Raw genomic sequence first — 14,336 nt, forward strand, 5'->3', positions numbered from 1 at the left:
ATTGGTTTAAATCAATGTCAATCACACGAATGTAGCCAATCAACTGACTGAACCCCCACCGGCGAAACGGAGCGATCTGATTGGTTGACTGGTATTTTCCTTCAGAGGCGGTCGGTGAGTTCATTCATGTGCTGCTCAACCGAACCGACACTGAGAAGAAACCACCGACTGTTTACTGTTACATTGTAAACATTAATCACATTAATTGCTATAGGATACATTAAAGGTAGGTACAAATAAAAAATGTGACTACTTTCATAACATTCGTTCTTTTCTGTAGCGGCTGTGTCCATGTTTACAAGAAACCACTCGAGTATTTATCTTTATATTTTAGAAGTAAATCATATATTCAATCTGTAAATCCTTCCTCATACAGTTTAAATTTGTTCTATCCGTGTTTCATTAGCAGGGTTGTCCAAACGTTTTCATAACCAGCTGTTTTAAGGTATAGCTAGCATGCTGTTATATAAGCTCCGTGTTGCGTCATGTTTATTTCTCCCGTTGGTTCATACGTAATTAATTTACGATGAATTTAAGTGTCTTTAATTTGTGTTATTCCTCTTTCAAATCATTGCAATGGTTTTGTTTACACGGGCTATGTTTATAAAACACGTTAAATGTAGGATGAATTAAAAAGGGGGTGGGGCATGTGTGCAATGGGGCTGAAGGACTTCATTGGGACATGACTTGTTAGTGTCTTAATGTATTGAGCAGCCTACCTAGATAGCATTTTAAGGCATAATATGCTGATTCATTAGTATACAGTTGAAGTCAGAAGTTTACACACGCTTTTTTAATTTCATTTTTTTAACCACTCCACAGATTTAATACTAGCAAACTATAACTTTGGCAAGTCGTTCAGGACATCTACTTTGTGCATGACACAAGTAATTTTTCCAACAATTGTTTACAAACAGATTGTTTCACTTTTAATTGACTATATCACAATTTCAGTGGGTCAGAAGTTCACATACACTAAGTTAACTGTGCCTTTAAGCAGCTTGGATAATTCAGAAAATGATGTCAAGCCTTTAGACAATTAGCTTCTGATAAGATGTGTACTGAATTGGAGGTGTACCTGTGGATGTATTTTAAGGCCTACTTTCAAACGCAGTGCAAATCAATCCAAGAACAACTTCAAAAGACCTTGTGAAAATGCTGAAGGAAACAGACAAGTATCTATATCCACAGTAAAACGAGTCCTATATCGACATAACCTGAAATGCTGCTCCGCAAGAAAGAAGCCACAGCTCCAAAACTACCATAAAAAAGCCAGGCTACAGTTTGCAAGTGCACATGGGGACAAAGATCTTAACTTTTGGAGAAATGTCCTCTGGTCTGATGAAACAAAAATGTAACTGTTTGGCCATAATGACCATTGTTATGTTTGGAGGAAAAAGGATGAGGCTTGCAAGCCGAAGAACACCATCCCAACCGTGAGGCATGGGGGTGGCAGTATCATGTTATGGGGGTGCTTTGCTGCAGGAGGGACTGGTGCACTTCATATAGATGGCATCATGAGGAAGGAAAATTATGTGGATCATTAGCCATGAAGTTAAAGCTCGGTCGCAAATGGGTCTTCCAAATTGACAATGACCCCAAGCATACCTCCAAAGTTGTGGCAAAATGGCTTAAGGACAACAAAGTCAAGGTATTAGAGTGGCCATCACAAAGCCCTGACCTCAATCTGACAGAACATTTGTGAGCAGAACTGAAAAAGCTTGTGCAAGCAAGGAGGCCTACAAACCTGACTCAGTTACACCAGTTCTGTCTGGAGGAATGGGACAAAATTCCAGCAACTTATTGTGAGAAGCTTGTGGAGGGCTACCCAAAATTGACCCAAGTTAATGCTACCAAATACTAACAAAGTGAGTGGTGGTGGTGGTGTAGTGGGCTAAAGCACATATCTGTTAATCAGAAGGTCGCTGGTTTGAGCCCCACAGCCACCACCATTGTGTCCTTGAGCAAGGCACTTAACTCCAGGTTGCTCCGGGGGGATTTAAATAAATAATTCTCTCTACTATTATTCTGTCATTTCACATTCTTAAAATAAAGTAGTGATCCTAACTGACCTAAGACAGGGAATGTCAGTAATTGTGAAAAACTGAGTTTAAATGGATTTGGCTAATGTGTGCGTAAACTTCTGACTTCAACTGTATACTAAATGACTACAGTTGGAGGGCCAGTGAACATGATGTTTGATGTGGAAACAACAACTGTCTCAAAACCTTGTGAGCTACCTGCCTAGATAACATTTTTGGCCATTATTTTATTCATAAGTATGTTAACAGTAAATGAGTGGGAGGGTCAGTGAACACAGTGATGCAATGCTGTCAAGGTTGGCAGCTCACAAGGTTGAGACACAGCCAAAGGTACGTGCTTCATGTCACTGTTTGTGTACTTTTGGAACAGTCTATATGTTTAGGCAGTAACAACCCTCCATTCAAGTCATTCGTTTGCTGTTTTTCAGACAACTCCTGGTTAAGACTGCATACCTGCTGAGACCTGCTCGCCTGCTTTCTACACAGAATTGTGACTTTTTGAAAGTGCATTTCGGGTGCATTCGTTTCAGACCGTTTCAGCCCATCTCATTAGAGGAGTGTCCGGCCGCTGAGTATGTCAGTGGCTCTTCTCGTGCGATATGCCACAATCGGCGGTTCCCGTGTCTGCTGCAGGGCTGCTCTTGGACTAACCGGCACTCATCAGGAAGACACGAGACAGGCTCTACACGCTCCATCGTCTCCCCGATACAGCAACTCTCGCTTTGATCCGGACAGCAGTGGGCGTCCGACTACCTGGGACTCTTTTGGGATCTGGGACAGCCGCATCGATGAGCCTATTTTGCTTCCGTCAAGTATCCGCTATGGAAAGCCCATCCCCAAAGTTAGCCTGTCTAAGGTGGGATGCGCTTCTCAGATTGGCCAGCGGAAAGAGAACGAAGACCGTTACCGGCTATCGCAGATGACCGAGAACATCATGTATTTTGCTGTGTTTGACGGGCATGGGGGGGCAGAGGCTGCTGAATTCTGTCACAAGAACATGGAAAAGCATATTAAGTAAGGATCAGCCCTTCAAAACAAGTGTTTTTTTTTTTGCACAAACAATGTGCAGTAAGCAAGTGGTGTGGCAGCTTGTTCATGACATTGCTCACGTAGTAGAACGCTGTGGTGAGTGACGCAAGCTATCTGTTTAATAACATGAGGCTAATTCTTGGAATGCTTTCCAGTAGATAACCACTGGGTTTCTTAATCTATTTAAATGATTATGGCCCTCTGTGTAAGCACACATGGTGTTTATGTGCATGGAATGAGTAACTAACTGTTTGTATCAAATTTGGTGAATGTTTCAGAGACATTGCGGAGGAAGAGGATAACTTGGAGTTAGTTTTAACCAAAGCATTTCTTGAGGTGGACAAAGCATTAGCGAGGCTTCTACACTTTAGTCCAGATGGTAGGTTCCATTTCATTGCTTTATTTTTTAAAGCATGCATGTTATAGGAATGTAGGGGTGGGTTCAAATATTGTTTTTCCGATTTATCACAATCTTCATTTGAATGATCTCGATATCAATTCTTAAATCCCAAGATCGATCTTTCACTCAATGCACAACCCTCTACTACAGTGTTTCCCCAAACTGGGGTACGTGAGGTGACAATGGGGTACACAGAATAACATTCTGAGATTTAACATTCTTTCAATTTCATTACAGTCTAAAAATAACATTGGAACCCAGTTCATGTATTTCTCACTGGCAAAAAGTATTTTGTGTGCCCTCTAGTGTAGAAAGTAGAAACACCAAAACAGTTGTGTCATAATGGTCAGAAAAATATGCAATAACCCCATCTGTTGCGGTTAAAAATAAAATGCATCTACTCATGTGTCGTGGGTCACACAAGTATCTTTTTTCCAGCCAGTCCAGTGCTAGGTGGTGTAGCTTAGTGATAGCAAGTGAAATACTTCACTGTTTTACACATGTCCACGATTTTAGTTTTTTTTTTTGTCCTGCAGTTTAAAACGTAATTTGTATTTTTATGCTTGCATGCTAGAGACCTGTTTTTACATTGCTGCATGATGTTTTTCAGCAAATGAGCTAAACCTTGCTAAGTGTGTCAGTGAGCTAACAGTGTCAAATGTGACATAAAAAAGCATCTTGAGCTGACCAAGCAATTGCACAGAAACTTACCCACAATGCTCGAATTCGGCCAGCAATGTCGTACCTGCAATGATGCACAATTCCAGGCACAGAACCGAACGCTGTTCTTGCGTACCGCGATGAGGGGAGAGTTAAACAGACATATTTTCAAATTACCTTGTGTGAATTTTATCTATACGTTAGAGAGGGGGTACGTGAAAGGATGTTGAATGTTTGAAGGGGTACGCCGCTAAACAGTCTGGGAACCACTGATCTACTACAATGAGAGGAAATCACTCGCATTTGCAACCAAAATTTCACGCTATGTGACTAAAGTGAATATATTTGGCAACTGGCTGTTTAATGTTTACATTTCATTCAACAGTAATTGTGTAGTTTAGCTGTGAAGTGTTCAGCAGCGAGATCCTTTCACAGCGTGTTTAGAGTAAAAGTTGTTCCGTGTAATGTGTGTCCAAGACAAGCTCCACGCAACTAATTTGTAATTGAATAATGTCTCTTTTGATACCCTTTCTGTACTTTACAGGCAGTTGTTGATCAAAAACTACAAAAAAGCGTTTCATTATAATCATGCATCGCACAGATGAGGTAAAGCCATTCGAGTCCTCTCTCATTAACATGCGCTAATTTAAAGGCGCTGTTTACAGAAATGCCATTTTTTGTTTAAGAGACCGTACTGGTTTTAGCACGTGTTCAACAAATCAATTTAAGTACTTGTAAATAGTACAAATTACGCAATTTAACAATACATATGTAACAAAAATAATATATGAAATATAATATCTTATTTATTGATTTAATATATTTATTTGTCCATTTAAAAAAAAACAAAACATATGTGACCAAAATGATGAAAAAAATCTGGATTCGAATCAAATTAAGAGCTTGTATGTAATCTGGAAGTCTGTAACAATACCCACCCCTATATGAATGAAGTTTCAGTACCGAAGTATCTAGCTTCACAAGTATTGCTTTGATGCTTCAGGTATACATGTGAAAGAGCCAAGGGAATATTTGTGAGCATTTTATAAATAAAATAAAACGTGTATTATTTTTTTGTGATGGTTCACAGAATTCTCTTTGGCTCTGTAAAATTGCGTCCATCCCAACATACAGGTAGCACTAACTTGCATGTGTATAGCATTAACATAAAGATTGCTTTTGTTAGATTCACTATGTTAAAAGATTCATTCAAAAATGAACATTCCTTCATTGTTTATTCACCTTCGTGGCGCTCCAAATCCACAACTTACTTTCTTTTGTGGCATGTCAAAGGGGAATTTTTTTAAAGTCTTCACAGCGTTTAATTGTCAAGTGTGAAAAGGATTACAAAAAAAATATAAAACTCTAGTTAAAGTAATTGATACGATTTGATGAACAGAACTAAATGTAAGCCTTTATTCACTATTATATCAAAACATTAACAAACTCAATTTGGTGACTGCATCAATAACATCAAACTTGACTTCATGTCACAAAACCCAATGAGGTGTGATGTTGTTAAAGGAATGGTTCGTCCCAAAATGAAAATGTACTCCCTCATGCCATCCAAGATGTGTATGAATTTCTTCTGCAGAACACAAAAGATGTTTAGAAGAATATTTCAGTTCTGTTGGTCCATACAGTGCAAGTCAACAGGGTCCAAAACTTTGAAGCTCCAAAAAGCACACAAAGGGATCACAAAAGTAATCCATACGACTGTTGTGGTTAAATCCATGTCTTCAGAAGTAATATGATAGGTGTAGGTGAGAAACAGATCCATATTTAAGCCCTTTTTTACTATAAATATCCACTTTCAAACAGCCCTCCTAAGCACATTGTTTGTGCATATCGCCATCTACTGGGCAGGGAGGATTTATAGTAAAAAAGGTCCTAAATGTTGAGCTTTTTCAAACCCACACCTATCATTACACTTCTGAAGACATGGATTAACCACTGGATTTGAATGGATTACTTTTATGCTGCATTTATGTGTTTTTTGAGCTTTACATTTTTGGGCCCTGTTGACTTGCATTGTGTGGACAATCTTTGTTGGTGTTCTGCTGAAGAAAGAAAGTCATACACATCTGGGATGGCATAAGAGTAAATTATTAGAGAATTGTAATTTTTGGGTGAACTATCCCTTTAATGGTTCAGTATGATTTGAGAGTGATTAACAACTTAAATTTAATTCTGTTCATTGTACAGTGATCGTATCACCTCAGAAGATTTGTTATATAGTGCATGAGTTGTATTAATTCCTTATACTGGGCTTTTTGGTGTTTTTTGTTCTTTTTCGAGTCACCATTTGCTGTCATTATATGGCAAACAAACCCTGTTAAGACTTCTCAAAAATGTACCTTTTGTATTCCACGGAAGAAAGTTATCTGGGTTTGGAGTGACATAAATAATGACAATGTTTGTTTTTTTGGCTATTATTATAGTACATGTAAGATTAAGTCAGGTTCATCTTACTCATTAATTTGCGGCCCACTAGTGTGGCCTTCTGCGTGACATGTCCAATCTTGCCCTGTGTGTGTGCGTGTTATATCTACAACAGCCGAGGACCCAGCTAACCCCCCCATAAGAGCTGCAGCTCTGCGGTACCTTTATGGAGGCCAAGGCTAGATTGCTCCAGCGGGTCCTTGCGTGGACTTCTGGAAGGTTCTTTACCTTTCTCTCCCTTTCTCTATCTTATTCCTCCTTTACTGTGCTCTGCCTTCTGTGTTTGGATGCTGAAAAATATGATTAATAAGTTGTGTTCAGAGCTTGTTTTCAGTGCATGAATAGCATAGGCTATTTTTTTTTTCATTTTTGTTGTCCCAAAGGAAATAGCTTATCCCAGGGGTGCTCACACTTTTATGGCTTATGATCTACTTTTTCATAATCCTATTACAGTAAGATCTACCACGCAGGTCTATCAGGCTACAGTGCACTGCAAGTCCTAATGCACAGATCCAATATTTTGAGACAAATCCTCATTTTTTCCCCTGGTGTTTATGCTTACTTTAGACATATTTGACATATCTATTGTTTCTATCAATACCTCGCCAAGGTATTGCCATCACCATCATACAGGCGCGTGTCTGCATTACATGAGCACTATCACAGCACACACACAAAAAGAAGCCGTCTGTCAGAGTTCAGAGTTTTTGAAATGTAGGATGGCAGGGGAAGAGTAATTTACATTCACGAGTAAAGTAATACCTGATTGGACGATTCGGTATTATTTATCAGGAAAGCGCTTACTGATTGGTCAGAGAACCCTTACCCTACCCCTAATCGTATCTGTAACCAGCTAGACCTTTTCTCATAAACATACAGTACTGTGCAAAAGTTTTAGGCACTTGGGAAAAATGTTGCATAGTGAGGATGTCTTCAAAAATAATGCCATAAATAGTTTTCATTTATCAGTTAACATCACACAAAGTCCAGTAAACAGAAAAAAGCTAACTCAATATTCAATGTGACCACCTTTACATTTAAAACAGCCCCAATTCTCCTAAGTACAACTGGAAACAGTTTTTCTTGGTTGTTGGCAGATATGATGTTCCAAGCTTCTTGGAGAATTCACCACAGTTTTTCTATCTATTTCGGCTGTCTCAATTACTTCTGTCTCTTCTTGTAATCTCAGACTGACCTGATGTTTAGTGGGGGGGCTCTGTGGGGGCCATGACATCTGTTGCAGAGCTCCCTGTTCTTCTATTCTAATCTTTTCTATTTGCAAAAGAAATGTTTGGGAGTCTAAAATGAATTTTTCCTATTGACACTCTACAGCTGAGGATATAAATAAACATTGTATGAAAAATGCTTTTGTTAAGCATCTTATGTGCCTAAGACTTTTGCACGGTACTGTATATATGAGGCTTCTCCTGCCATCCTACATTTTGGAAATTCACCCGTGTGGGAGCCGAAATGGGGAAATAAAAGTGATCTTTAAGAATTGTGTTATTGAGTAGTTTCTATCTCTACTCCCTACAGCGTTTGACCTGAACGAGATCAACCGGCGGTTGTCTTGTAATCGACCAGTCGACATAATGAGCACCCCTGGCTTATCCTTTGCAATACTAAGTAATTCTGATGAGAAATGTCATTTACTAAAAAAGAGATGAGTCCAAGCATTAAGATTTGCCTTAAAATTGTGTTTACTTTTCTGATGTGTAACGTTACAAAATTGGTGCAGTCCACTACATTAGCTTATAAAAAAAACATCTTGAAAAATGCAGTGCTACCTGCTTGCATTGATTTATGGAAACTTCTAATCTGTTTTGTGTCATATTACATAGACTTTTCCATTCAGAGTATTATCTGATGCTTGATCACCAAAGCAGTTCAATACTGTATATATTTACCCAGTATTTTGTTGTGTAGGTTCTAGATGTTCATGAAAGTCTCAGAATAGGACTAAAGAGTTGGTTAACTATAAGATATAATTGTGCTAGAACGGTTTCAAAACTCTGTATTGTGTTGTATCCAATCTGTTCTTTCATAGAGCCTCAAAGCATCATGAGCTCTAACCATTCTTTCTCACTCTATGGTGTGTTACAGCCTCTCTGTTGAGTGCAGGCACCACGGCAACAGTGGCCCTGCTTAGGGACGGGATCGAGCTGGTGGTGGGCAGCGTGGGCGACAGCCGGGCCATGATGTGCCGGAAAGGCAAAGCCCTCAAACTCACCATGGACCACACACCTGAGAGAAAGGATGAAAAAGAGAGGTGGGATTTTCCTGGCATGATGGTAATTTTTTTTACAGCTATTGTGAGTAGGGTTCATTTGATTGGCTGCTTTATTTATGTAGGATACGTAAGACTGGAGGTTTCATAACATGGAATAGTCTGGGTCAACCTCACGTCAACAGCAGACTAGCAATGACACGCAGTATTGGTGATTTTGACCTCAAAACTTCAGGGGTCATTGCTGAACCAGAGACCAAGAGGATTTCGGTGAGAGACAGAAACATGTACAAACCTTTTATGGCAGGCTTGTATATAAAAGCCTATAAGTTGTGTTGATATAAGTGTATTTGTTTCAGTTGCACCATGTCCACGACTCCTTCCTGGCACTCACTACTGATGGCATCAACTTCATTATGAACAGTCAGGAAATCTGTGATGTCATAAACCAGTGTAACGACCCTAAAGAGGCAGCACAGCGCATATCTGAGCAGGCGAGTCAAATAATCCAATTCCAACCTTATTCCTGGTATTTTTTCTTTTTCTGTCACAGAGCGTGTCACTTTGATGCGTCGTGCTTTTAGGTCGCTGTGTCAAGTTAAACGTAGTTTGAAACTTAGAAAAACCCATCTCGAGATCCCTGTATTCATAATTGTCCTCCGTTCGGCTGTGTGTGAATGCAAGAATGCACTCTCATCCTGTGTGCAGCTGTGCGTTGTCTAAACAGCTGGAGTTTCACTTACTGCCCCCTGCTGAAAACAGGTGGTACTTCAAGCTTAAATTGCTCTGATGGTAGGCAATGTTCCCTTTAATTTTTGTTCTTGCAAATCCTATTTCCATTGGGCAGAACCTTCATCCATACGAGCAGGATTAAATACATACAGCATTTATATATTTTTACTTGATTTGTTGCACCTGTTTGCAATCACGTAAGACATAAGCGGCTGTTTATACTAATCAGTCGAGGGACAGGCATTGACCTTGAAGAACATCTGACCATTTGAGCCGCATTTCCGCATTCACTATGCATTGTTTAACGACTCATTAATGTGCATTTCTACCTTGTTTCACTCAAAACTTCAGCTCCATACTGGAAAAAAATATACTTGCTTTTGAACTCCAGTTCAAACCCTGAGCATGAGCATCTAGCTCTAAAAAGAAATCTCTAGTTATTCCCATACACCTTTGATTTTTTTATATCATTAGTACATATTAGTTTTGTAATTATGAATGGATGTATTTGAATATGATGTTAATACTCGTATGTCTCTCTCAGGCTCTTCAATACGGAGCTGAGGACAACAGCACGATCATTGTGGTGCCATTTGGTGCCTGGGGCAAACACAAAAGCTCTGATGCGAGCTTCTCCTTCAGTCGCAGTTTCGTCTCCAGCGGTCGCTGGGCCTGAAGAAAAATAAGACAGATTGACGTTTTAAGTCATAGAAGTGACGTGAGTTTGAACTGACTAATGTCCAATATTCTCTAATAATGATAACTCGAAGGAAAAACTGAAAGCGTGCTAACTTGGACTCATCAGAATGATACTGAGCGGTCCGTTTTGCCTGGAAAGGCAAAGCAAAACAAACATTGAAATAATGTCTAAGACATTGGGGTTCAAGTTCTCCTGAGGTTGAAGTATTTGCTTTCTGTCAATATTATTTCCTCCCACTTTTTGCTCTAAATTTGTCTCGGTGTATAGCTTTTTCCGGTTACCTCATTTCTGGTTTTGGTTTCATGTTTACCAACACAAAACGACTGCGGACTCTGATGTGAATGTAACATTGGTACTGTTGTATAATTAACTTTATCCGTCATAGTGAAATCAATGGTGTTATTTTGATTTCTCCTTGTGTTCTTTTCATAACAGGAATTTTAAGCACTTTCAGATATCAGGAGGTTCCATTCCTAATTATTGTCACTGCCTGTGTATTTTCGGCAGCTGGCTAGAGGCTATGCATTTCCTATGCACATTCATTTGCTCATATCCACTCAGTAGAGGACCGTATATACTAAAGTATGTACTCTTGCTTAAGCACATGTTTATATATCTCTGTCTCCTGTTGTAGTATGAATATACAGTGTGCTTTAATTGCAGTTAATGGAAATATCTGTACTAAACAGGTATGACTGAATACCTTTCTGTGCCTTTTCCATAACAGTGTGTTCTTATATGATATGCACATAGTTCTGCTGACTGTAGGATCTTAACTTTTAAACTGTGACTTGTGCTTTAAATCACAATACATAGAGCAAAGTACTGATGCTTGATGATATACAATTGTGTAGTTGTTTTTAAATATTTATTTTCTTGTTTCAGAGCTAAAGAAGTGTTTTGTTTGAATTGCGACACGATCTTTTTAATTGCAGACATTCTGCTTCAACCTAGAAAAGGCTTCGGTCATAATCTCTGACGTCCAGCGATTTATTATTTTATTTCTAGAGCCATACACGCGTGACCTCAGAAAAACAGCATCTCTGTTCATTCTACGTCAGCCTAAATTGAAGTGGAATTCATCAACTTTCATTCTCTTTCAGCATTTCTGCTCATTTTAGACTTAACGGAGTAGTTTGCTTTCCTTTAAAACACGCAGTCTTCCATGCCGTGGATGTACCAGTGGTTTCTTGGTTTCTTCAGTGTGCTTTTGTGTCCAAATGTGTTTTATTCATTGTTACAGTAACTGTTACAGTATCGATCTGTTTAACAATCATTTCTTGGTCTGTACATGGAACTAACTTTTCTGTATTGAAATGCAGTTTGTAAAAATGTAAAATTTTGTAAAAATTAAATTAAAAAAAATGTATTTTTGGGGGAATTTTGATATTTCAACCTCAGTTCCTATAATACATCTATAATACACTGTGTACACAAAATAGTTACACTCAGGACATTAGGGACAAAAATGTCCCCATTGAAACCCATTATTTTGATCCCAGTGCCATTAAAGCATTCTGGAACCCTGGCTTCAAAATCATTTTTTAATTTTATAACGCCTTTTCTCCCAATTTGGAATGCCCAATTCCCACTACTTAGTAGGTCCTTGTGGTGGCGCGGTTACTCACCTCAATCCGGGTGGCGGAGGACAAGTCCAAGTTGCCTCAGTCGCTTCCGAGACCGTCAATCTGTGCATCTTATCACGTGGCTCGTTGTGCATGACACCGTGGAGACTCGCAGCATGTGGAGGCTCATGCTACTCTCTGTGATCCACACACAACTTGCCGCGTGCCCCATTGAGAGCAAGAACCACTAATCATGACCACGAGGATGTTATCCCATGTGACTCTGCCCTCCCTAGCAACCGGGCCAATTTGGTTGCTTAGGGGACCTGGCTGGAGTCACTCAGCATGCCCTGGATTCAAACTCGTGACTCCAGGAGTGGTAGTCAGCATCAACACTTGCGAAGATATCCAGGCCCCCCAAAATTTAAATTTTTAATATTTTCCACCCGATGGTGCCATTTTCCCCATGTTTAGCCAATGGAGCAAATACATGCTAATTTCCTGTTTTCTGTTTGATGTTTTATAGAGCACTGCAGGCCAACTGAAACAATTATGCAGCAAAAATTGTTTGGTTGTGTTAGTATGGATGTCAGAGAGAGAGAGAGAGTGTGTGTATGAAAATAACAGTGGCATTATGTATATGGTTTTGCGTCGTCGCACTGGAAAATGCAGGGACATCCCTGGAAAATATGGCATTTGGATGATAGTAAACGTTGCTCCAATTTTTTTACATATCTTTCTACATTAATGGTGCCCTCACAGATGTACAAGTTATTCATGTCACGGGCACTAACACCCTCCCATACCATGACAGACACTGGCTGATGCTGATAACAGCTTGGACAGTCTTTGGTCCGGCCCAGACAATGGATGTTTTTTCCAATAACTATTTGAAATGTGGACCCACAAAACATGATTCCACTATTCTGCTTTCCATCTCAGATGAGACCAAGCCTAAAGAATTCGGCAGCACTTCTGGACAGTGTTGATGTATGGCTTCTGCTTTGCACAGTAAAGCCTCATCTGTGGATACAGCGGCGAACGGTGTTGACTGACAAATGTTAACCAAATAATTTCCGAGCCCATGTCATGATATTCAGTACAGCCACATGACAGGTTTTGAGACAGTGACGTTTAAGGGATTAGAGATCATGCACATTCATAAGTGGTTCTACAGGAGGACAACCCTGCCGGTATAAGAAATAAAAATGTATACATAAAAATGTACACTCACCGAGCACTTTATTAGGAACACATGTACACCTATTTATTCATGTGATTATCTAATTAGCCAATCGTGTGGCAGCATTGCATAAAATCATGCAGATACAGGTCAGGACCATCAGTTATTATTCACATCAACCATCAGAATGGGGAAAAGAAATGTGTTCTCAGTGATTTCGACCATAGGATGATTGTTGGTGCCAGACGGGCTGGTTTGAGTATTTCTGTAACTGCTGATCTCCTGGGATTTTTACACACAACAGTCTCTTGAGTTTACTCAGAATGGTGCCCAAAACAAAAAACATCCAGTGAGCATCATTACTGCGGACAGAAACGCCTCGTTGATGAGAGAGGTCAACGGAGAATGGCCAGACTGGTTCGAGCTAAGAGAAAGACTATGGTAACTTAGATAACCACTCTGTACAATTGTAGTAATCTGTTTTAATGTGGTCATGCCAACATCAACGAGAAGATTACAGAGCCCCAGTCCAGTGCTGCGAGCACATATTTGTGTTTGCGGATATCCGTCGACTCTATGGGTGATAACGACACAATATCCCTTTATTGTACAGATTTTACACTGCCGTGAGTTCTTAATGCTTTGTTAGGGTGCACTATGATTGGGATCAAGATAAACATGCTTTGTTACCAAATAATGAGGACATTATGAGTTTGAGTGGATTTTATTTCAAATGACTGTGGTATTGAAGTGTAAATAGTGTATATTTAATTCTGCCTGCTACAAAGTACTAAAAAGCATAGTACATAGTAGGCAAGAGTTACAGATCTATTTGCACAAATTGAAAAAAAAAAAAAAGCAAAAAATCTAGAAAAGATTTTCAAGAATTTTCATTTTGCTTAAAGGTGAAGAATGTGATTACTGGTCCGACTGGGCTGGACATAACAGCATTGGCTCAACCAGTGGAGCGAGTTTGGCATGGAGCTACCCAAACAATGGAAGAAATTACACGTCACCTTTAAGTAACAGTGAAAAGCTTTGTAAATCCTTTGCCTTGAGACAAATGCACATGGGTTTCCCATGAAATCAGATGCACTCCAAAACAAAGTTTCAAATTGCAACAAGTATGAAAATTATTTAAGACTCATAATTATTAAAGATTACGAATTATTCATATAATAGACAAACATAATAATAGAAAATGCCACACTTAAAAGGATCAAATTGAAAAGTGAATTACAAAACACTTTTTTTTTTACATTACGAACCATATTATTTTCTGTGAAAATTGCACTAAAGCACGTTTCTGGAAAATGCATAGTAAAAAATTAAAGTGTAATCCAAGTTTATGCTGTG

The 14,336-nt window shown here is 39.2% G+C and overlaps 1 protein-coding gene across 1 annotated transcript; it reads left to right on the forward strand.

Annotated features, from left to right (window-relative positions):
• The first annotated feature begins 93 nt into the window (after positions 1–93).
• Positions 94–11,701, forward strand: ppm1kb (protein phosphatase, Mg2+/Mn2+ dependent 1Kb). The gene is made up of 7 exons (XM_052138380.1): positions 94–226; positions 2,471–3,056; positions 3,350–3,450; positions 8,677–8,842; positions 8,926–9,070; positions 9,160–9,294; positions 10,077–11,701. Exons 2-7 carry the CDS (start codon positions 2,617–2,619, stop codon positions 10,206–10,208), a joined length of 1,119 nt encoding a protein of 372 aa, XP_051994340.1. The 5' UTR covers positions 94–226; positions 2,471–2,616; the 3' UTR covers positions 10,209–11,701.
• Positions 11,702–14,336: the final 2,635 nt, after the last annotated feature.

Source organism: Xyrauchen texanus, chromosome 11 (assembly GCF_025860055.1).
Source record: "Xyrauchen texanus isolate HMW12.3.18 chromosome 11, RBS_HiC_50CHRs, whole genome shotgun sequence".
NCBI classification, from domain to species: domain Eukaryota; kingdom Metazoa; phylum Chordata; class Actinopteri; order Cypriniformes; family Catostomidae; genus Xyrauchen; species Xyrauchen texanus.